Here is a 25,294-nt window from a genome sequence, read left to right on the forward strand (position 1 = left end):
AGCAAGGGGTAGAACCTGATCCACATCGTATTCGTGCCATGATAAGGAATGGCCATGATCCTGATGTAATTGATGATTGGGACGGGAATATCTGGTATGATGATAATGGTAATAATGCAGATACCCCCCGGCATGTGCCTGGCATACTCCCCTCTCCCTCCGCTGTTCAAGCCCGCCCCGTAAGGCAGCGGACTGTCCAAGCAGATGAAGGCGAAAGGGGGGATGATGTAAGTGTAGAAACTGAAGAGACCGGTGCTCCGATCTCCCAAGCGGACCCAGGGGAAGGCTCCCAAACCCCTGCTTATGCTAGGTGGGCTCCCCCCTCAACGGGATGGTCTCAGCAGCCTCCCGTCCATTGGGTAGAGGGCCCTATGTGCCAGAGTGGTAACAGGGGTCGGGAACAGTCAACAACAATACGTGACTTCACTATAAAAGAGCTGGCCGCCATTGGAGATCGTTTTAGGCAAAAGACAGGAGAAACTTTGGCGGCCTGGCTTCTGCGGGTTTGGGAGCAAGGGGGAGGTAGTATATATCTGACCCCTGAGGAATTGTTGGGGTTAGGATCATTAACTACTGATATTCGAGTCACTGCCGAATTACGTGGCAGAAGGAGAGATGTAGACTATTTACTTGCTACTCTAGGAGAAGCCCTGTTACGGGTGTATCCGTCACCAGTAGATTGGGATCTGCATTTGCAGAACCATTGGGGCACACCAGAGGAGGGTATAGCAGTGATTCGCCAACAGGCCGTGGCCTCTGCTTTGTATGCGGGGCGCCTGAGGCTGTGGATGCATGGGGGGAGCCCTGATGAAGAATTATTCACAGCTGGAATGCATACCCGATTGGTTCGTTCAGCCCAACCTACTATACGGGGACTGGTCCTGTCTGTAACTAGTCCGCTAATTGGGCACCTCGTGTCTGAGGCGGTGCACGCCCTAACTGGACTCCAAGAACTGGAGTTGGGAGGTAAAATCCACTCACGTACAACCCAGGTTAAAGCAGACAGACAGGATGAAAGGAGAGGGGCTGCTGTTAATAATGGACTGACCAGAAAAGAGCTTTTTCTAACTTTGTTAAAGTTAGGCGTACCTAAAAGTTATATTGATGGGAAACCTACTGCAGTCCTGTATGCCCTTTATAAGAGGAAGGCAGGGGAACATCATCCCCAGATGCTGGGTCCTCCCGGCCCAGCTGTGCCTTCTGCTCCCACTGCTGCTTCTATCGAGTCAGCTTCTCCTGCCCCAGTCACCCGTGATGAGGTACAACAATGGGTTAAACAGGCTCTTAAGGATAACAATAGCATGTGGTCCTGGAAACCCCCGAACCCTTCTGAAGCCTGAAGGTGTGGGCAGGATTCCCGTGTCTATTCCATCGAGACACGGCGCACACACGGGGATCCGCGGCCCTACATACCGTTAACAATTCACTGGGGTGGGGGTAATGATCGCCAATACTTGGCTTTGGTTGACACCGGTGCAGAGCACTCGGTGATTCCTGGTAACCCCGACCTCTGGAACGGACCCACATTTCGAATAGAAGGAATGGGAGGGGCAATCACCCTGGCGAAGGAAATAAAAGTCCGTGCCGTGGTGGGTGATGGCCCTTCCCCCATATGGTTACATGCGTTGGTAGCTGCCACTGACGAGTGTATTCTGGGTATTAATATGTTGGCCGGTACAGCCCTTAATACTAGCCAAGGGGGGTTTGCATTCGGAATTCGGACTATTACAAAAAGATTAGTGGTGGGTCAGGCCAAGTGGGATCCCGTGGTGGTGCCACCCCCCTCAAAACCTGTATGCATTCCGCAATATCGCCTCCCTGGAGGGCAGGAGGAGATTACCGCCACCATTGATGCTTTGAAAGAAGAAGGGGTAGTGAGGCCTGCAACGTCGCCCTTCAATAGCCCTGTTTGGCCTGTCCAGAAGCCGGACGGCTCCTGGAGAATGACGGTTGATTATCGTTTTTTAAATAAACATGCCCCACCACTTGCTTCGGCAGTTCCGGACATTGTTACCCTTATTGAAAACATTGCTACTGGGAACTCAGGAACATGGTATGCTGTCATTAATCTCGCTAACGCCTTCTTCAGTATTCTTATAGATGAAGTCTCACAGGATCAGTTCGCCTTTACCTGGAAGGGGCGCCAGTATACCTTCACCCGCCTCCCTCAGGGCTACGTACACTCTCCCACTATTTGCCACGGCCTAATTGCTCGTGATTTGGAGGCAGTACCAGTGCCGCCCTCCCTCTCGATCCACCACTATATTGATGATGTGATGATCCAAGGCGCCTCAGAAGAGATGGTACGAGAAGGTATGGAGAATGTCCAAGGTGCCCTGATGCAGAGGGGGTGGGCCATTAACCCCGCCAAGATACAGGGCCCGTCCCAGACAGTTATTTTCCTTGGGATTCGGTGGCATGCTGGAGAACAGGTGGTTCCTGATAAGGTTCGCAATAAGATCGCAGTCCTAGCCAGGCCTGCGAATAAAAAGGAGACCCAGCGTTTCCTGGGGTTATTGGGATACTGGCGACGTCATATTCCACACTTGGCATTGCTTTTACGCCCCCTGTATAAGGTTACCCGAAAGAAAACAGACTTTGTATGGGGTGACGATCAGGAGAGGGCATTCCAGTCCGCCAAGCAGGCTATTCTTCAGGCCCTGCCCATCTCCCCCCGCATCCCAAATACCCCCTCTGAATTACAGGTCTCCGTCACTGATCGGGTGGCATCCTGGAGCCTCTGGCAGAAACAAGAGGGTCGCCGAGTCCCGCTGGGATTCTGGTCACGAACTATGCCCGAGGCTGCCACTCGTTATTCTGCTTTTGAACAACAGCTACTAGCCTGTTACTGGGCCCTGCTGGAGACGGAAAGAATGACGGGCGATGCAGGTATTCAGTTGCGACCTGTGCTCCCCATAATGAACTGGGTCCTGGCTAATGATGCTAATTTAAAGATTGGACGGGCTCAGCAGTCTTCTATTGTTAAATGGAAATGGTACATTCAGAGTCGCGCCACCAGTGGGCCTGAAGGGGTGAGCCACATACATGAACAGGTGGCTGAACTTCCGTCTCTTCGTGAGGACATTGAACCCGCCCTGCCCCCTCCTTTACCCCCTTCACCAGTTCAATGGGGTAAACCATATGATTCACTCACTCCAGCTGAACAAGAGGATGCCTGGTTTACTGATGGTAGCAGCCGGTGGGTGCAAGGAAAGCAGAAGTGGAAGGCAGTAGCATACCACCCCAAGTCAGGAACTCACTTATCAGAGGAGGGGGATGGTGGCTCTAGCCAGTATGCCGAGTTGAAGGCGGTCACCCTACCACTAGACCCCCATGATCACCCTCTCCGCCTGTATACCGATTCCTGGGCTGTGGCCAATGGACTTATGGTATGGATGTCTGATTGGCAGCAGAATGACTGGCTGATACATGACCGTCCTGTATGGGGCAAACAACTGTGGCAGCTGTTGTGGGATGCCTCCCACCATCGGGAGATAACTGTATACCACGTTGACGCCCATACTACTGCAATGACAAACATGGCCCAACATAATGCGGTGGCAGATCAGCTTGCCACGATCAGTCGCACCGATACTGTTCCCCTGGCTCGATGGGCGCATGAACAGAGTGGCCACCTGGGGGAGAAGGGATCAGCTATGTGGGCCCGTACCCATGCCTTACCCGTCCATCAGGATGATGTCCGCGAGGTCGTACGTACATGCCCAGCCTGCCAGCTAGCAAAGTCCCGCACCGTTCCGCCTGGTCCGCATGGCCGAATAAGTAGGGGAGCTCGCTCTGCTGCAGTCTGGCAAATTGACTATATCGGTCCCCTGCCAGAATGTATGGGTAAGCGTTACGTCCTGGTAATGGTTGACACCTTTTCGGGCTTGGTCTTTACTTTTCCCACCAAGACAGCTGACCAAGCTAGCACTATTCAAGGACTAAACCATCTACTTTCTCGTTATGATGTACCAGAGGAAATTCAGTCTGATAATGGCTCCCACTTCTCCGGGAAGACAATCTGTGATTGGGCAAATGACAACAGTATCCTATGGGTTCATCATATTCCTTATTACCCACAGGCTGCAGGTTTAGTTGAACGGATGAACGGCTTATTGAAGGAACAAATTCGTTTGTTAACACCACAGGGAACTCTGAAGGGATGGTACCATGTGCTGCAGCAGGCAGTCGATAATTTGAATCATCGCCCTTTAAAGGGAGGTACACCTTTCCACCGACTTCTTCACGCTTCTGAACTACAGCCTATTCCAGAGGAACGGTCAGTGCCTCCTTCCCCCATTCCCGAACAAGAGAACGTCGGACAAAAGGTATGGGTGGCACCACCAGGTAGTGGCCCTCCCGTAAAAGGGGAAATAGTGACACCGGCCCAGGGTAACACTCGGTGGGTTGCTATTGCGGGACAGGATGACTTGATGTGTTTAAATACTGAACGCTTACGGCGTCGTGAGTGACTTGTGTCAGAATTCTTTGTTCCAGGTTCTCTGTCCTGTGTTCTTGTTGATCTGGCTTAACAGCTGCTTTGGTGCCAGTAATTGGATTTACAATGTGGAAGCTGTTCCCAAGGAATTGCCTGTGGGGGACACGGCCCAATGCGTTACACCAAAGAAGTCCTCGGTCACCCGCCTCAAGTGCAGCTTGTATAAATATGTTATTGCCGATCACGGTTCCTTTGTTTTGTTTGTGGATGGACCGACTGATGGAGTCGCCCCCTACTTCTGTGATGATCGTGTATGTATCCACTTTGCATCCTGTAATACCTCTGCACCGTCTGTAACTAAATGGTGGGCAGATTCTGGGTCCGTGAAGGATTGGTGGCCTTCATCAAACATTAACATTCCTCCAAATTTGTCCGACAATTCCTTTCTTCATGTTTCCTATGCGTACGCTCACCGATTGAATGTTTCTGATTGTTGGGTTTGTACCATAGGCCCTTTGCATTCCGGTTCAGGTATTCCCATGATCCCCATCCCTTTCACCCGGAAGGAGGTTGCTGCATGGAAATATTTTGATCCCTCCACAGGCAGGGTTGAAATTGATGAAACTGAGACTGCGCCTGAGGAGGCCCAGTTTTTTAATATACGTGACATTTTGGGTATTTTTCCAAGGATGGCATATTCCGACCCCTCCTTATAATATGGTACCCCCCCATTTTACCGTTTCTCAACATGTGAAGGGTTCTGTCTGCTTCTGTAAGTTCCCTAACAGGTCTGCTGATGCTTTGGGATACAGCGATTGTCCAGCATATTCCTCTTTTATTTCCAAGCACCCGATGAATGGAACATATTGGGTGTGTGGGTCCCGCGCCTACGCATGGTTACCCCTTACCTGGGGTGGTTGCTGCTACCTGGCATATGCTGTGCCCTACATGCATCATATTTCCCGTTTACAGAACCATCCCTCCCTTATGCGTGTGTCCTCTGTCCTGCGGCATAGGCGTGCCCTTTCAGGTGCAGAACCTTTCTTTGGCGCCCTGATCCCAGGTTACGGCGTTGTTCGCCTTTCCCGAGAAGTTCATAAATTATATAATCTAATGAGCTCTATTGCCAATGAGACATCCTTTGCCCTTTCATCTGTCAACCGGGGCCTGGATGACCTTAATCACGAGCTTTCTGCAGTTAGGACGGTGGCCTTACAGAACCGTATGGCCCTGGATTTCCTTTTAGCAAAACAAGGTGGCACATGCGCCGTTGTCGGCTCTGAATGTTGCTCATATGTCCCTGATGTATCCAGTAATGTTTCTAATATTGTTCAGCATGTTTCCAAATCTGTTCGTGAGCTTCAGCGTCTGGGTACTGTGGCCCATATGGACAGTATGAGCTTCGGGTGGAATCCTTTCTCATGGCTGACTGCTACATTTGGGGGAGTGGGCCACACTATCTTCTGCTGGTTGCTCGCATCATTGCTTATCTTTGTAATTGTTGTTGTTTTAATTTCTCTTTTTCGCTCCCTTTGTACTCGAATACTGGTTGGGCCTCGCAAATGACAGATTGTGACCAAGGGGTGGAATGTAATGGAGGGTTAAAACCATGTGCTCAGATGCTTCCTTGCTTATGTGAAACTGACAACACTGGGGCCACACTCAGGTCACCTTACTTTCAGAATTAGCAGATGTAATTAAACTCAGCCATGGGGATTTATCTGAAGATACACTTTGAAATGGAATTCCACCGTGAGGCCCAGGGAAAGCAGTTGTCAAATACGACACTCTGAAATTGACATATTGGTCACAACCTGTCTTGCTCAAGAAGTTTTAATGAGTCCTTGTATCTACGAGATAAACCAGGAAATCATAGCATCCTGGTTCCATAATAATCAATCTTCTAAATTGTAGAATAGTATGCTCAGCTTTGATTTTGACTGACAAATGTTAGAGGGAGTGGGTGCATGATTAATTGTTTTTGGGGTATAAAAGTCTGTGGTCCTGCTGCTGAAGTTTAGACTCTCCGAGGGATGGGAACATCCCTTGTCAAGAAGGAAGAACAGCTAGAGTCCGAGCAACGTCCCGGTCGGGGGAGGTGAAGGAGCTGCTACCGGCGCCCCGGCAGCCTACTACAAGTGTGCCGTCATTGCCTCACTTCGGCAGTTGGGACCAGTCCAGGCGTTGTTAAGTATGATTAGGCAGGCTTGCATATTGTAGTTTGAAACCTGCTTTATATTTGTAATAAACATTTGTGTAGACTGAACTGCTCTCGGTGTGTGTCTCTATTTTCTTTCGGTAGCTCAAACACTGTGACCAATCTAAAACGAACAAAGTGAAAGGTACAAGTTTACCCAAGACAGCCTCCTTTTTCCTTAAGCATTCATTCTTGTGTTGATCTTATCAATTTGAAGAATCTAAGAACACCCTCCTCAAATTTGGCTATTTGCAGTACTGTAATTTATCTCCAGCTTCAGTTTACTCCACAATGTTGTGAAAGCCATGATAAAAACTGCAGTTATGTAATGGTTAGAGCTCTGGACTATTTAAAACAAAATATCAAATCTGATTTTCAAAACTCCAGTACATTGTGAACTGATACCAGAACATGGAAACTAGTTGATCGTAGTCAGTTCAAGCTCAACCATTTACAAAATAATTTGTGAAACAAAATCATTTCTCATCTTAACTAGGCTATAATAATTATAATTAATATAGTGATTCTGGCCTCTTGAGTTTGATTCTTCATAACCTGTGCACTGATTAGACAAAGTAAACACATGCAGAAACAATTACTGTAAAGAAAGGTAAATATGCAATATTGCTGCAGTCTTTCAAGAAACAGAGATAAGCAAACTGACAAATTGATAAACAATGAACTAAATACAGCAACAAATATTTCAGTTCTATAAAGTTAAGCACATTTTTCACCATATGTATACACTTTGACAATTATGATTTGTAATAAGGTAATTATAATGCTTTTGTTTCTTACCCTCACTGTCCCACTGTAACCAGAGCCAATCTTGTACAGTCCATCTTTTGCCAAAAGATACAGAAACGAGCCATCACTCTGCAGTAGGCACTGATCATCTTCATCTGTAAATATTTCCTTTAAAATCCATTTGTGCATTAAAGCTACCTTCTTTATTCCATTACTGAACCAGTCCTGAATTTGGATTTTTCCAACTAAAACTGCTTGCACACTTCTTTGAAGAGCATTTAGAATGTCTGGCACCTAAAAACAAGTAATAATGATGTGTTTAGATGAATATTCACATGCAAGTGCAAGTATGGTATTTGCTTGGTGCAAAATCTGATTTAGATTTGATGAAAGAACAGCCTACCTCACATTTGTATTACACACTTCCATTATAAATATGATCAGGAAATATTGTTGTCCATTTAAGAAGCTTAACAAAATCTCCCTAGGGCTTGTATCTTTGTGCACAGGTAAACAATTTTCAAAAGGAAATGATGTATTAAAGTCAATGTTTCACATTAAAATGTGTCAAGTCAATTATCCAAATTATTAAATGATCTCCTAGGATTCCTACACCAACAAACAAAATTAGAGAACCCACTAGCTTCATTTATGCCTTACATTTCTTTCAAGGAACAAGATTACACTTTGTAAAGTTAGCAACTCACGCCTCTCGTATTTATACTTCTTGCAGTCAAAATCACAGGAACAAAAAGCAGCTGAAAAATTCCTAATTTGGCACAGAAAAAATTATGGTCTCTATTCTCTCCACGAGGGAGTTATTGTTGTGTAGTGGAGAGTGGTTGCTCCTGGTCCTCCTGAAGTCCAGGATCATCTCCTTTATCTTGTCCATATGGCAACTCAGGTTGTTATTCTCGTACCATATCATGAGATTTTCCACCTTTTCTATGTAGTGCGACTCATCATTGTTGCTGATGAGGCCAACTACTGTTGTGACAACTGCAAACTTAATAACTCTGTTGGACCTGGAGCTGGCGATGCAGTCATGGGTCAGTAGCATGAACAGCAGCGGGCCGTGCACACGGACCTGCGGAGTGCCTGTGCTCAGCATAACAGTGATCTAAAATCCTAAATACAGCACATTCGTTCGTTCTACCTTTTCTACTGTTAATACCCAAAAATATCCAGGATTGCAATACAAAAGATCCCTTTCATATAACCACATAGATTTTGTCTCACCTCAGTCATTTGTACATGTTTTATCAAATACTTTATTGCCTCTTGCAATTTTTGCTGCTGGTGTTAGGTCAACTGATCTGTAGCTCTCCACTTCCCAAATCCCTAATTTTTTATTGTTAACCATGTTAATGGAAAAATTAATAAAATATTTTATGCTTAATTCACAATTAAAAGTACAAATAAAACAATTAAAATCCCATCCAAGCATTCAGCAAAACAAATTATTTATTTATACCAGTAAAACTTGTGGATCAGATATATACTGTCAAACCCTTGGTATCCAGCACCTATGGGGAATGGTAGATGCCAGATAAGTGTATTTTCTGGTTGCTTGAGACTTATTCTTAAAATGCCTAATACACCTGCATTAAGAATAAACAGTTTAAAAGACAAAAATAGTATGTTTAATTTTAAAATTTTAAACTTCTGTATTTTTAACCTATCGTTTTATTCTTATTTATTTAATTTTATTTTTTGTTTATTTTCCTTGAAATTTTTGACGATTGCTTGAGCTGCCGGTTGCTTGAATTCCAGATACCAGGGGTTTTACTGTATTCAGAAAGTATTTTGGAGTTTGAACTAAAAATTCATACCTATTGTTGGAAAATATAATATAACTTTGTTTTGTGCAAGAAAGCGATTCAATACAACAGAATTGCTGGAATGTATGATTTAGTATGTCTAAATTCAATCGATTCTTGCCTAACTCTCAAGTCCCTCAAACCTCCACACTTGAATAATGATTTCCCATAGGAAAAGGGACTTACATCAACCTTTGCAAACAAGAAAAATCTTTAATGCAGTAGGCATCACTTATTCCCAATCTCATCTCTCTTAAGAAATAATGACATAATTGCAATAATTTCTCTTCTGAACTTCAAAATTTATCTCTCAACTCCTAATGCACCATCCTATATCTCTTTCACATTGTGATTGGAATCCATTTCATAAACACTGGAATTTTATTATGGTCCAACTTATTTTGAAACACAATCAAGTTTTCTCTAAGAACCATAGAACATTACAGCACAGAATCAGGCCCTTTGGCCCTTCTAGTCTATGCCAATCCATTTTTCTGCCTAGTCCCACTAACCTACACCCATCCCCTAACCCTCTAAACCTCTCCCATCCATGTACCTGTCTATATTCTTCTTAAAATGTTAAAATTGAGCCTGCATTCACCTCTTCAGCTGGCAGCTCGTTCCACACTCCCACCACTCTCTGTGTGAAGAAGTTCCCCCGATGTTCCCCCTAAACATTTTCCATTTCACCCTTAACCCATAACCTCTGGTTTGTATCTCATCTACTCTCAATGGAAAAAGCCTACCTACATTTATTCTGTTTATACCCCCCCAAAATTTTGTATACCTCTATCAAATCTCCCCTCATTCTTCCACACACCAGGAAATAAAGTTTAACCATTCCCTGTATCTCAGTTCCTGAAGTCTGGGCAACATCCTAGTAAATCTTCTCTGCACTCTTTCTATCTTATTGATACATTTCCCGTAGTTAGGTGACCAAAACTGTCCAAATGTCTTATACAACTTTACCAATACATCCCAACTCCAAAACGCAATATTTTGATTTATGAAGGCCAATATGCCTCTCTTTACAGCCCTATTTACCTGTGATGCCACTTTCATGGAATTATGCATCTTTATTCCCAGATATCTCAGTTCTACCGCTCTTCTCAGTACCCTACCATTTACTGCGTACGTCTTTTTTTCGTTTGTCCTTCCAAAATGCAACACCTCACACTTGTCTGCATTAAATTCCATCTCCCATTTTTTAGTCCATTTTTCCAGCTGGTCTAGATCCCTCTGCAAGCTTTTAAAACCTTCCTGTCTGTCCACAACACCTCCAAACTGCAAACTTGCTGATCCAATTTACCATCCAGATCACTGATGTAGATTGCAAACAACAATGACCCTAGCACTGATCCCTGAGCCACAGCACTAGTGTCAGGCCTCCAGTTGAAAAGTAATCATTCACCTTCAATCTCTGGCTTCTCCCATCTAGCTAATGTTGAATCCTGTTAATCACAATATTGTAGTTTACATATCTCTGTATTGTGTGCTTTCCCTTTGGCCTTCCGCTTTTATCCAACTTGTGCAAAGCAAAATGTTAAAACACCATTTTTGCACTATAGGCATTTGTCAAAATGACACCGTCTAGTCGTGATCTTAAATCCAACTTTGCTTAATATCCCCAACAGCCTTGCACAACCAAATAACTTATTGATCCGAGTCCTGAAATCTCCAGTTAATGCAGAATTCACAGCCTTTGGGACAAGTGGTTCTCAACCTTTTTTTTTCCCCACTCACATAGCACTTTAAGTAATACTTTACTAACCACAAAGCACCTATGGCATCCGATGGGATTACTTAAGGTGGTAAATGAGTGGGAAGAAAAGGTTGATAACCACTTTCCAAAACAGCCAAAGTACATATAGTAAATTTAAAATAATTTTACCAACTAAATCATTACCTGAATAGCTTGACAAGCATGGCTGCCATTGCTGGTAAGAATCGCTGACACAGCTTGTAGAATTTTGCCTGTATCTCCCCAAGCAACTACCAAACTGAATAGGCAGGCACAAGAAAAAGCCGTAAGGGATTGGCTGATATTATCTGCCATTCCAGTGCTTCGTATCGTTGTTTCCAATAATAAATGGAAAAGAGATTCTGTGGACAAATATCACAAAGGTTTGACCATTGTCAGGTGCAACTGGTTCAATGTACTATTACATTAAAGCCAAATTTACTGAACCAAATCTTTAGCTTTCACCCATACAAAACATTACACTAAACATTGAAAATATTTCTTCAGTCACAACCCCCTCTTGTTTTGACATCTCAATTTACGATAGAATGAACTAGATAGAAACAGGGTGAAGAGCTTGTCTTAGGATTAAATAGAAACAGCCCAAAAAATGTTTTTCACCAAGTCTCCTTGTCAAATTAGTAGATCTCTGTGATGATTGGTGCTGAAACTGACATCATACATATAGAACAGTGGATGCTTCATGATGAATGATCAATTATAGTTGATAAGCAAACAACATTGTCATTCAAGATGGAAATCAATGTAATTTTGTTGAAAAGATCATTTACAATTTAATTCACATATTTCTCATCTCCAAGCTCTCATGGGTTTTATGGCAGGAGCCATAAGCATTGCTTTTTAAAAAAAAAAGGTATTATGCAATTGATAGGGCAGGGATTGAACAGTTCAAAGTGTATAAAATTACTTACACATGAATCATTTTACTGAAACACTTAGCTCATCAAACCAATCACATGCATCACTTTAAATCTGGTATCTTTAACCGGTCCCAATGAGATTGACTTTGTGGAACAAATCAGAACACAAAAGAGATTTCCATCCAAGAGAATAACAATAGGTTTATCACTAAAGAACAGGCAAAAATAGGGGCCATGACATCTTTATCATTCAATGTCCAAATTAAATTTTATTCCTTAATGGAATGAGTGCACCAATATCTCCCAAACAGGGTGAATATAGCTTTTTTTGCTGTACTATTTGGATTTGAGTTTCCTTACCAACTTGATCCAAAAATAGCATGATTTCAGGTGAAATAAAGGCAGCATTTGACTGAGTGCATCATCAAGGAACAGCACTAATAAAGCCAGTGGAAACCCAGAGCAAACAACAATTATTTTGTTTTGGAGAGAAATTGTCATGTTTGCAGGACCCACCATCGTTAGCCATGGCCAATATTTAACACTGAACCCCAACCAAAGATATTGACCTTTTGCTGCAAGAGAAATTATCTTCACAATGCTGTGGATAGGAAGCCATGAATTTAGTCCAAGAAAGGAGGGAAGAGTGGCCATTTTTGAAGTAGGACCTGTAGTTGGTGACGTTCAAATGTGCTTGCCCACCTCATCCTTTGCAGTGGAGATAGTGTATTATGGAAGTGGTGACCGCAATAGCTGAGGAGAGCCCCAATTCATTTGAAATGCAGTACAATCACACGACATCAGCCATAGTGATGGGAGTGACATTTAGGTTAGCTGATGTAGTAACCAATGCAATGCCATGAAACAAGCCAGATTTTGAGTTTTGTCACATCTGAATAGATCCCAGCAGATTCAAAATGTTTTATCTCACTCGACTCCTGCCTTGTAAATATAGAATTGGAAAGTGAGCTGCTTGTTGCAGGAATCCCATTTTATGACCTGCTATTTTAGCCATTGTCTGAGAGAAACATAAAAGTCTGCAGATGCTGTGATTGTACTAAAATCGCACGGAAATGCTAGAAGAGCTCAGCTGGTCTTTACAGTGTCCACAAAAAGCAAATATATATTGCAAATTCCTTGAAGAAGGGCTCAGGCCTGAAACATCGGCAATATATCCAAGTTCCTCCAGCATTTCAGTGTGCTTTTAGCCATTGCCTGAGAATGGCTCAATAAATTTGTAATCAATGTAATCTTAAGAAACACAATGCCATTGACTGTCAAAGCCAGCTGAATGTATTTCTGGTTTATAGTTATGAATATTGCCTGGGATTTCTCTGGTGCAAGGGTTATATCAGAATCAGAATTTATTGTCATGAACAAGTAACGTAATTTGCTGCATCATCATAGAGCAAACATTCATATTATGAACCATCTTACAACAATAATATAAAAAAAATTTTAATAGTAGTGCATGAAAAGTAAGGTGATGTCTTTGGTTCATTGATTATTCAGCGGGGTCAAAGCTGCCCTTGTGCCTCTGCGTGCTCATCTTTAAGCTCCTATACCTTTTTCCCAATGGTTGCAGAGTGAAGAAGGCATGGCCTGGGTGGTGAGGGTCATTGAGGATAGAGGCTGCTTTTTTAAGACATCGCCTCATGTAGATCTCCTCAATGGAGTGGAGTGGAGTCTGGTGCCTGTGATGTCGTAGGCCAAGTTAACAACCCTCTGGAGTTTTTCCTTGCCCTGAGAGTTGGTGCCTTCATACCAGGCAGTGATGCAATCAGCCAGTGTGCTCTGCAAAGTCCACCTATAGAAAGTTTCAAGAGTCTTCAGTGACATGCCGAATCTCAAGCATCTCACAAAATATAGCCGTTGGCGAACCTTCTTCGTGATTGTATGAACATGGAGGCTCCCAGACAGATCCTCGCAGATGTTTCACACCCAGGAATTTAAAACTCTTGACCCTTCCCACTACTGAGCCCTCGATCAGGACTGGGTCATATTCCCCTGACTCCCTCCTGAAGACCACAATCATTTCCTTGGTTTTGCTAACATTCAGCGCAAGGTTGTTGCTGTGACATCACTCGAAGAGCTGCTCCATCTCCTCACTGCTGTTTGAGATTCTGCTGCCAACTGTGGTGTCATTGGCAAATTTGTAGATAGCATTGGAATTGTGCCTGGCCACACAGTCATGGATGTAGAATGAGTAGAGCAGTGGGCTAAGCACACATCCTTGGGGTGCACGTGTATTGATAATCATTGAGATCTTGCTTCCAATTCATAATGACTGTGGTTTCCGATGAGAAAGTCAAGGATCCAGTTGCAGATTTATAGCTTCTTGACCAGCAGGGAATAATGGTATTGAAGGCTGAACTGTAGTCAATGAATAGCAGCCATATATATGAGAGTTACTGTTTTTGAGGTGATCCAGAGCTGGGTGGACCTGCCAATTATCACAGAAGTCCTGCTGCAAAGCCATTGGCTGCTTCACTTGCGACAGAATTGGAAGAACACTGATCATTGTATTAACATCAGTAAACATTTTACTTCTTCCCAATAATGGACAAAGTGGCTAATGAAGGTGGGTCCTGCAAACAAAACAATTGTTTTTTGCCCTACGTTCCCACTGACTTTATTAATGCAGCTCCTTGATGCTGCACTCAGTCAAATTCTGCCTTAATGTCACCTGAAATCGTGCTATGCTTGGATATAGTTGGTAAACAAACCCAAATCCAAATTGTGCAACAAAAAAAAAAAAACCTATGCTTACCCTGTTTGGGGAAGCTTGAGTGAATAAGTGTTATTTGACAGCAATAACAACACTTTCCATTGTACTGATGAACAAATGTAGATTGTGGGATGGCAATTCATCATTTTGGTTTCATCTTACTTTTTGGGGTCAATAACCAGGCATCAACACTGGATGGACAAAGATGAATGCTGAAATTGTACTCCATTTCTGCTCTGAATACAGTCAATACCTTATAAGGCACATTATAAAGACCCATTGCAGTACATCTCATTCTTATCTGACCATCCAATTAATGTCTATGTTCAAATCTCATTGATTCAAAATTTTATCTTATTAATTGTACCTAAAACATCAGGTGGCTCTGACTGGAGACCTTCTGGCTGTTGCCCCTGAAGCATGTCAAGAAGAGCCTGTAAACTTCTCAGACACAGTGCAGGATGAGAGAACCTGGTCTCTTTTATAAGCTCAAATACGCCACAAAGCCCAATTCCAATTATCTGTTGAAACAAGTTATACAATACATAATTTAAACAGAAGTGAATAAATTGTTTTAGGGAGGCATAAGGCAAAGTTTACTCAACACAATTCAAAATGTTGCACACACTAATAGGTCGCTGTCGCTAGAGGCATTTTAAGTGAGATGATAAAGCACATTTCAAAAGACAGAAGTTATTATTAATGCATTCAGTTTTTATTGGTCACCATTTGCAAATAATTTTTTTTTTTTTAAAAACATTAATAACTGACATGGGAAATTTAATAAAATTAGAAAACACCAGCAAATATAATATTGTGAAGCCTAATCATGCAGACAAAAGCAAGATTAAGACTCACACATGCAGTGCATTTAGAAATACTTCCCAATTTTTAAAGAATTAAAAATAATTCACCCTCCACCTCTGCCTTCTCTCCATGTGATATTGATATGTTTGTGTTGGAAAGAGATAGGAAGTAAATTATCATTGATAACTGGTGGTTTTATACAGAGATTTAACATCTCTCAAGATATCACACAAGCAGAATACATTTCTTGTCCATTCCAGACAAAATGGCAGGGGAAAAACTTTTTAAATTGACTACTATTACCTTTGCTTAAAGATGAACATAATGAGATCTATTCTCAACAGGGACCCCTGGGGGAAGGTTGGGGGGGGAGGACACAGACTGAAATCATGAATTTTTTTTTAATGTTTTTTTATAGAGTTAGTCTGAAAAACGTACAGAAGAATCCAAATAGACTTGTCTGTTTCACAGGGAAGGGGACCCATAAACTTTGAGCAGAGTCCCAAAAAAAAGGTCAAAAATTGCAGATCTGGCACAGGGGCTGCCCCTGAAATTCAGAAGGGAAAGAAGGATAAGAATAGGATTCTTGTAGTTGGGGACTCATTAGTCAGAGGGACAGATAGGAGGTTTGTGGGAAGAGATAGGGGATCCAGGTTGGTATGTTGCCTCCCTGGTGCCAGGGTCAGGGATATCTCTAATCGAGTACATAGCATTCTGCAAGGGGAAGGAGAACAGCCAGAAGTCGGGGTCCATGTGGGGACCAATGACTTAGTTAGAAGTGGGGATGAGGTCCTGAAACAGGATTATGTAGAATTAGGTAGGAAGTTAAAAAACAGGACCTCCAAGGTAGTAACCTCTGGATTGCTGCCCATGCCACGAGCTACTGAGAGTAGAAATAGGAGGATGTGGAGGATGAATGTGTGGCTAAAGAGATGGTGCAGGGGGCAAGGGATAAGATTTCTGGATCATTGGGATCTCTTCTGGGGAAGGTCGGACCTGTACAAGAGGGACGGACTCCACTTGAACTGGAGGGGGACCAATGTGCTGGCAAGTAGATTTGCTAGAGCTGTGGGGGTAGGTTTAAACTAGTTTGGCAGGGGGGTGGGGAACAGAAGGTGAGAGCAGTGTCCAGGGAGTATGGCCACCTAGCTAGGAATAAAAAAGATAAGAAAGGTAGGATGGAGATTAGGGTAGAAGGTAAAAAAGTGAATATATGTGAGGGTCATTCTCTGAGATGCATATATTTTAATGCAAGAAGCATAGTGAACAAGGTAGATGAGCTGAGAGCATGGATAGATACTTGGGGTCACGATATTGTGGCAATTAGTGAGACCTGGCTACAGGAGGGGCAGGACTGGCAACTTAATGTTCCGGGATACATTTGTTTTAGATATGATAGATCAGGGGGTAAAAAAGGAGGAGGAGTTACTCTGCTTGTTAGGGAGGACATTACTGCCGTGAGGTGGCAGGATGGTATGGAGGGATTGACCAGTGAGGCTGTTTGGGTGGAATTGAGGGGTGGAGGAGGCAGGAGGGTGCTAATAGGAGTGTATTACAGATCACCAAATGGGCCAAGGGAATTAGAGGAACAAATTCGTAGGGAGATAACGTATATGTGTAAAAATCATAGGGTAATGATCATGGGAGATTTTAACTTCCCACACATTGATTGGGATACCCATACGGTTAGAGGGCTGGATGGGCTGGAGTTCGTTAAATGTGTTCAGGATTGTTTTCTAAATCAGTTAGTAGAAGAACCGGCTCGGGATGGTGTAATACTGGATCTCCTGTTAGGGAACGAGCTAGATCAGGTAGCGGACATTAATGTTGGAGAACCAATTGGGCCTAGTGACCATAATTCTGTTAGTTTTGGGGTAGTTTTAAGGAAGAGCAAGGAGAGGCCTAAAGTTGAGGTTCTGAATTGGAAAAGAGCAAATTTCGTAGGAATAAGAAGGGATTTGGTAAGTATTGAGTTGGACAGGATATTTTCAGGTAAGGATGTTAATGAAAAATGGAGGATATTCAAAAAAGAAATTTTGAGGGTACAGAGTAGTTATGTCCCAGTCTGGATCAAAGGAAAGGCTGGAAGTCATAGGGAGGCTTGGTTTTCAAGGAATATTGGAAATTTGGTTAGGAGAAAAAGGGAGGTGTACAAGAGGTATAAAGAGCAGGGAGCTGAGAAGTTGGAGGACTACAAGGAGTATAGAAGGAATCTTAAGAAAGAAATTAGAAAGGCCAAAAAAAGGCATGAAGAGGCTTTGGCTGACAGAGTAGAAATAAATCCAAAGGGTTTCTATAAGTACATTAAAAATAAAAGATTAGTGAGAGATAAAATTGGACCCCTTGTAGATAGTGAGGGTAGGCTGAGTGAGAAGTCTGAGGAATTGGGGGAAATTTTGAATGATTTCTTTGCCTCGGTATTCACTAGGGAAAAAAATGTTGAACCAGTTGAAGTAAAGAAAAGTAGTGGGGAGGTCATGAAGCATATAAGGATAACCGAGGAGGTAGTGATGGCTGTGTTAAAAAAGATAAAGGTGGATAAATCTCCCGGACCGGACAAAATATTCCCTAGGACACTCAGGGAGGCAAGTGGACAGTTAGTGGGGCCATTAACAGAGATATTTAGGATGTCACTGGCCACGGGGGTGGTACCAAAGGATTGGAGGGTGGCGCATGTAGTTCCTCTGTTTAAGAAAGGGTCCAAATGCAAACCTGGGAATTATAGGCCTGTAAGTCTGACGTCTGTAGTGGGCAAGTTGATGGAAAGTGTTCTGAGGGATGCTATTTACAAATTTTTGGAGGTACAAGGATTGATAGGGAGTAATCAGCATGGTTTTGTCAGGGGTAGATCATGCTTGACAAACCTGATTGAGTTCTTCGAGGGGGTTACAAAAAAGGTTGATGAAGGGAAAGCTGTGGATGTTGTCTATTTGGAATTTAGTAAAGCTTTTGACAAAGTTCCCCACAGGAGGTTAGGAAAAAAGGTGGAAGCATTAGGTATAAATAAGGAGGTAGTGAAATGGATTCAGCAGTGGTTGGATGGAAGGTGTCAGAGAGTAGTGGTAGAAAATTGTTTGTCCAATTGGAGGCCGGTGACTAGTGGAGCTCCTCAGGGTTCGGTCCTGGGTCCACTATTATTTGTTATATACATTAACGATCTGGATGTAGGGGTAGAGAATTGGATAAGCAAGTTTGCGGATGACACAAAGATTGGTGGTGTTGTGGACAGTGAGGTAGATTACCTTAGATTAAAAGGTGATTTAGGAAGGCTGGAGGTGTGGGCTGAGAAATGGCTGATGGAATTTAATACAGAGAAATGTGAGGTGCTGCATTTTGGAAAGGCAAATTTAAATAGGTCATATACATTGAATGGTAGACAATTGAGGAGTGCAGAGCAACAAAGGGATTTAGGAGTTATGGTAAATAGTACCCTCAAGGCTGATACTCAGGTAGATGGTGTGGTGAAGAAGGCATTTGGAATGTTGGCCTTCATAAATCGGAGTATTGAATTCAAGAGAAGGGAGGTTATGATGAAATTGTACAAGGCATTGGTGAGGCCAAATTTGGAGTACTGTGTACAGTTTTGGTCACCAAATTATAGGAAAGATATAAACAAAATAGAGAGAGTGCAGAGAAGGTTCACGAGAATGTTGACAGGATTTCAGGGTCTGAGTTACAGGGAAAGGTTGTGCAGACTGGGGCTTTTTTCTCTGGAGCATAGAACATTGAGAGGGGACTTGATAGAGGTGTTTAAGATTTTAAAAGGGACAGAGTAAATGTGGATAGGCTTTTTCAATTAAGAAAGGGGAAGATTCAAACTAGAGGACATGGTTTAAGATTGAAGGGGGAAAGTTATAAGGGGAACATGAGGGGAAATTTCTTTACGCAGAGGGTGGTGGGGATGTGGAATGAGCTTCCGGCAGACGTGGTCGAGGCGGGATCATTGGTTACATTTAAGGAAAGACTGGATCGTTACATGGATAGGAGGGGACTAGAGGGGTGCTGGTCAGTGGGACTAGGTGGGTGGGGATTTGCTACGGCATGGACTAGTAGGACCAAACTGGGCTGTTCTGTGCTGTAAGTGGTTATATGGTTATATAAAACAACTCTGTCCTAGACTGCACATGGAACTGACTGGAATGTTTATCAACAGCATTTAAAAGCAATTTCTGTCACCTCTGGGCATCATGTAGCAGTTAGCGCAACCTTATTATAGCACAAGTTCAAATCTGGTACTGTATGCAAGGAGTTTGTACGCTCTCTCCGTCTGTGTAGGAGCTTGTAGGTAAATTGGGATATTTGGATGGCACAAGCTCATGGGCATTAAGGGCCTGTAACCATGCTGTATGTGGACATTTAAATTTAAATTTCCATTGAAATCTGCAAATACAACACTGGGAAAGCTTCACAATGAGATTTAAAATGCTTGGCAACCAACAACTAGCTTTCACGACTTTGCCCATGAAAGCCAGGACAAAGTTCCCTCAGAAGATGTTAGTAACTCTAGAAAAATACAAAAAAGTATATCCAATTCCTTGTAGTAGTAGTAATTTGCAACTTCATTTGTGTCCGTGTCACCGAATGGGATGGCAACTAAAGGAACTGACACAAAGAAATATTGCTGATTATCAACTGATTTATGACTTTGAAAACTGAGTCAAAGCTCTAAAATATTGTACATGTTAACAAAGAAACTTTAGTTCATCAATAAATATATTTGAATAAACAGACTTTACCTTAGGTAATTTAATTGGCGGCTCTCTTGATTCCTCTTCCTCATCACTGTCCGACTCTCCACTCGGAACTGAATTCTTGGAGGCCAAAGTCAGGGAGGCCTCTTTCCGTTGCCATTCCAGAACACACTGACGCACATTACAATAAACATTGAAGGCTGAGGGGTTGCTATGAATTTTGGTATCTGGAATTGGTGAAGCATTTTCAAAATTCTCTACCTGAATAAAATAAGCAAAATATTCAGATTTTTTTTTGAAGCTCAAATCCTTAATCAGTTTGAATTTATATGGTCAAATCAAATCTAGCTGAAAATTTTAGAGAACCATCATCAATTTACAGGTGCCTTGAAAATTGTTGTGCCACAAATATTAATCTTGCTTTAACTAAAGGAATTTGGAGAGGAGTCACGTGATGGAGTAGTGGCCGGACGGAGAACTCCAGCCCTCTCCAGAAGAGTCGGGAAAAACAAGAGAAAATACAAAGGCACAGAAATAAAAGTTAAAGAAAAGTGAGTATAAAGGTGGAAAGAAGATGGAGACAAAAAAAGAAAAATCAAAATCAACGGTAAGAAGAGAGGAAGAGAAGACAACGGAGGAAAAAGGTGAAGGCCTTACCTGTCCGAAGAGGCCCGCTGTGGAGAGAGGAGCCCGCATCCTCAGGTTGGTAGAAAAAGAACTACAACAATGGCTCGCAGAGCCGAGTAAAAGTGCGCAACCGCGCATGCGCATGAAAAAAAACACACCGACGGGAGGGGGGACCAGCTGGGGAGTCGATCTCCACAGCCGGCAACGACAGCTGCAGAACACCTGCAGCAAGAAGAGACCACAGAACACAATAGAAACAAGAAAGAAGAGAAGGAAAGGGCAGCAAAGAAACAACAGATGGCCAACCCAGAGGAAGAAGAAGAGGAAGAATACAGTGAAATAGATGAAGGGAAAGGCAAGGTAAAGGATATACTTTCTCTTGTTAGAGGATACGGAGTCATTTAAAGAATGACAAACACAGGAATTCAATGATTTAAGAAGAAGAATAAACAACACAGAAGAGAAAGTGAATAAAATAGATATGACCTTAACAGAAATGGGGAAAAAAATGGACAAGATGGAAGAACGGGCAGTAGCAGCAGAAATGGAGGTAGAAGACTTAAAAAAGAAATTGGAGGAATCTAATAAAAAACTAAAGAGACACAAGAACTACTAGCTCAAAAAATAGATATAATGGAAAATTATAACAGAAGAAATAACATAAAGATAGTGGGCCTTAAGGAAGATGAAGAAGGCAAGAATATGAGGGAGTTTATAAAAGAGTGGATCCCTAAGACCCTAGGATGTCCAGAACTACAGCAAGAAATGGAAATAGAAAGGGCACATAGAGCATTGGCCTCTAAACCACAACCACAAAAAAAACCAAGATCTATTGTAGTAAAATTCCTAAGATATACTACAAGAGAAAAGGTATTGGAGAAGACAATGGAAAAAGTAAGAGAGGGCAACAAACCACTGGAATATAAAGGGCAAAAAATCTTCATTTATCCAGATATAAGTTTTGAACTCCTAAAGAAGAGAAAAGAGTTCAATACAGCAAAGGCGATTTTATGGAAGAAAGGGTATAAATTTATACTGAAGCATCCTGCGGTATTGAAAATATTTATTCCAGGACAACAAAACAGACTATTCTCGGATCCAGAAGAAGCACGAAAATTTGCAGAACAATTACAAAAATAGACTGAGGGATGAAGACGGGTAATGAGAGTAAAAATGATCACGATTGATATGTATGTGGGTAAAGACAAAAATAGACTGATGGATGAAGACGGGTAATGAGGGTAAAAATGACCACGATTGATATGTATGCGGGTAAAGAGGTATAAGAGTGAATAGAGACAATGTGCATACGTGAATGTATCTGTAATTAGAGGAAAATATAGATAGTATAGACAAGAATTAATAAGGGAAGGTAATGGAATAGAGAGAATAAGGAGGGAATTAAAAGAGTGACCTTTGTGACATATGAAAAGTGAAATCTTTTCGGGGGGGGGGCTGGGTGGGGGAAAATAGCTGTCACTGCAAAATCAGTTGACGCTTGCGAGTGGATTCGCAAATCCAAATGGAGAGGGGAGATGTGGTTGTCCGACAAGGGATAAAGGACAACTCAGGAGGGGAAGGGGAGTTTGGGGATAAATAAGATAGAAATAGGAGAATACGGAAAATGTTGGATGTTGTAGGAATGTTGTCTTGTAAAGAGTTGAAAATAAGAAAACAGAAATGGAAAAGGAGGAAAGGTAATGATGGAAAAACGGAAAGAGAAGATAAACAAAATAAAAAATGGCTACGCTGAACTATATGACTTTAAATATTAATGGAATACATAACCAAATTAAAAGGAAGAAACTACTAAATTTACTGAAAAAGGAAAAAGTAGATATAGCATTTGTCCAAGAAACACACTTAACTGAATTGGAGCGCAAGAAATTAAAGAGAGATTGGGTAGGACATGTAACAGCAGCATCGTATAATTCAAAAGCAAGAGGAGTGGCTATATTAATTAGCAAAAATGTGCCATTTAAAATAGAAGAGGAAATAATAGATCCAGCAGGGAGATATGTTACGATAAAATGTCAGATATATTCGGAGCATTGGAATCTACTTAATATATATTCACCTAACGAAGAAGATCAAAAGTTTATGCAAGATATCTTTTTGAAGGTAGCTAATACGCAAGGGAACATACTAATAGGAGGGGATTTCAATCTGAATTTGGATCCAAATATGGATAAAACGGGGAAAAAAATTAACAGGAAGAACAAAGTAACCAAATGTATAATTAAATCAATGCAAGAAATGAAACTTGTGGACATATGGAGGAAACAAAACCCAAAAGAAAAGGAATACTCATACTACTCGACTAGACATAAAACATACTCAAGAATAGACCTATTTTTGTTATCAGCTAGTATGCAGGATAGAGTAAGAAAAACAGAATATAAAGCGAGAATGCTATCGGACCATTCACCCTTAATACTGACAGTAAAACTAGAGGACATCCCTCCAAGAATGTATAGATGGAGATTAAACCCCATGCTACTTAAAAGACAGGATTTTAGAGAATTTATTGAAAAACAATTAAAAATGTATTTTGAAGTAAATATGGAATCAGTGGAAGATAAGTTTATACTATGGGACGCAATGAAAGCATTCATTAGAGGGCAAATAATAAGTTATGTAACCAAGATGAAGAAGGACTACAATCAGGAAACAGAGCAGTTGGAAAGGGAAATAGTAAACAGAAAAAAAATTAGCAATGAAGGAAGATACAACTAAAAGAAGAGAATTGGCAGATAAAAAAATAAAATATGAAACATTACAAACATATAAGGAGGAGAAGAATATAATGAAGACAAAACAGAAATATTATGAACTAGGTGAAAAAACACACAAAATCTTAGCATGGCAGCTTAAGACAGAGCAAACTAAGAAAATGGTATTGGCAACAAGGAAAAAAGACAAACAAATTACATATAATCCAAAAGAAATTAAGGAAAACTTCAGAGAATTCTATGAACAATTATACCGAACTGAAAACGAAGGGAAAGAAGGGAAAATAGATGAATTTTTGACTAAAATTGAACTACCAAAACTACAAATAGAGGAACAAAATAAATTAACAGAACCATTTGGAACAGTAGAAATACAAGAGATAATAAAAAAATTACCAAATAATAAGACACCAGGAGAGGATGGACTCCCAATAGAATTCTACAAAACATTTAAAGACCTATTAATACCGCCCCTCCTGGATGTAATCAACCAGATTGATGAGACACAAAACTTACCAGATTCATGTAAAACAGCAATAATTACAGTGATACTAAAACAAGGGAAAGATCCACTCTCACCAGCGTCATATAGACCAATATCTTTGCTAAACACAGATTATAAGATAATAGCTAAACTATTAGCAAACAGATTAGCAGAACAGGTACCGAAAATGGTAAATTTAGACCAAACTGGATTTATCAAAAAAAGACGCACAACAGACAATATTTGTAAATTTATTAACTTAATTCATGCAGTAGAAGGAAATAAAGCACCTGCAGTAGCAGTTGCTTCAGATGCAGAGAAGGCCTTCGACAGAGTAGAATGGAATTATTTGTTCAAAGTATTGCAAAAATTCAGTTTACCGGAGAAGTATATTAATTGGATTAAAGCATTATATAAGGGACCGTTAGCGAAAGTGACAGTAAATGGACATGTATCAAAGCAATTTAACTTAAGCAGGTCAACGCGGCAGGGATGCCCACTATCACCGTTATTATTTGCGCTAGCTATAGAACCACTAGCAGAATTGATAAGAATAGATAATAATATAAAAGGAATAAAAATAAAAGACAGGGAATATAAAATCAGTCTATTTGCGGATGATGTGATAGTGTACTTAACAGAACCAGAACTATCAATAAAAGAATTATATAAGAAATTGAAGGAATATGGAGAAGTGTCGGGATACAAGATAAATGTAAATAAAAGTGAAGCAATGCCTATGAATAACGCGGATTTCTCAAAATTTAAGAAGGAATCCCCATTCAGATGGTAAATGCAGGCAATAAGATACCTAGGTGTACAAATAAACAAAAATCTAGGCCAATTATATAAACTCAATTACAATCCACTAATGAAAAAATTACAGGACGATTTAGAACATTGGAAAGAGCTACCACTAACACTGATAGGAAGGATAAACTGTATTAAAATGAACATTTTTCCAAGGATACTATACTTATTTCAGGCATTGCCAATACAACTGACAGAAAAATTCTTCAAAGAGTTAAAGAAAATAATAAGGAAATTTTTATGGAGAGGGGGGAAACCGAGGATAGCACTAGATAAATTAACAGAATGGTATAAACAAGGAGGCTTACAATTGCCAAACTTCAAAAATTATTATAGAGCCGCACAATTAAGATACCTATCAGATTTTTATCAAACAAGGGAAAAACCAGACTGGACAAGATTAGAATTAGATAAAATAGGGGAAAAAATACCTGAACACATATTATATAAATGGGACGAAAAATTGGTACAACATAGAACTTCTCCAGTATTACACCATCTCCTCAATATTTGGAAAAAGATTCATGTAGAAAGAAATAAAACAAATTATCAATTACCAAAACTAATATTGACGCAAAATAAGCTACTCCC

At 41.3% G+C, this 25,294-nt stretch overlaps 1 protein-coding gene across 15 annotated transcripts in view; it reads right to left on the reverse strand.

Moving 5' to 3' along the window:
* Positions 1 to 15,066, reverse strand: part of mycbp2 (MYC binding protein 2) — a 291,326-nt gene extending 276,260 nt beyond the window's left edge. For all 15 annotated transcript variants that reach the window (XM_069890301.1, XM_069890291.1, XM_069890299.1 and 12 more), the window contains exons 1-3: positions 14,920 to 15,066; positions 11,109 to 11,305; positions 7,434 to 7,676 (exon numbers count right to left, since the gene is read on the reverse strand). In XM_069890301.1, the coding sequence (XP_069746402.1) occupies positions 7,434 to 7,676; positions 11,109 to 11,305; positions 14,920 to 14,974 (495 nt within the window). In that variant the 5' untranslated portion in view covers positions 14,975 to 15,066. The remainder of the gene's footprint in view (positions 1 to 7,433; positions 7,677 to 11,108; positions 11,306 to 14,919) is intronic.
* Between the last annotated feature and the right edge of the window lie 10,228 nt (positions 15,067 to 25,294).

This window comes from Narcine bancroftii, chromosome 7 (genome assembly GCF_036971445.1).
Source record: "Narcine bancroftii isolate sNarBan1 chromosome 7, sNarBan1.hap1, whole genome shotgun sequence".
NCBI lineage: Eukaryota > Metazoa > Chordata > Chondrichthyes > Torpediniformes > Narcinidae > Narcine > Narcine bancroftii.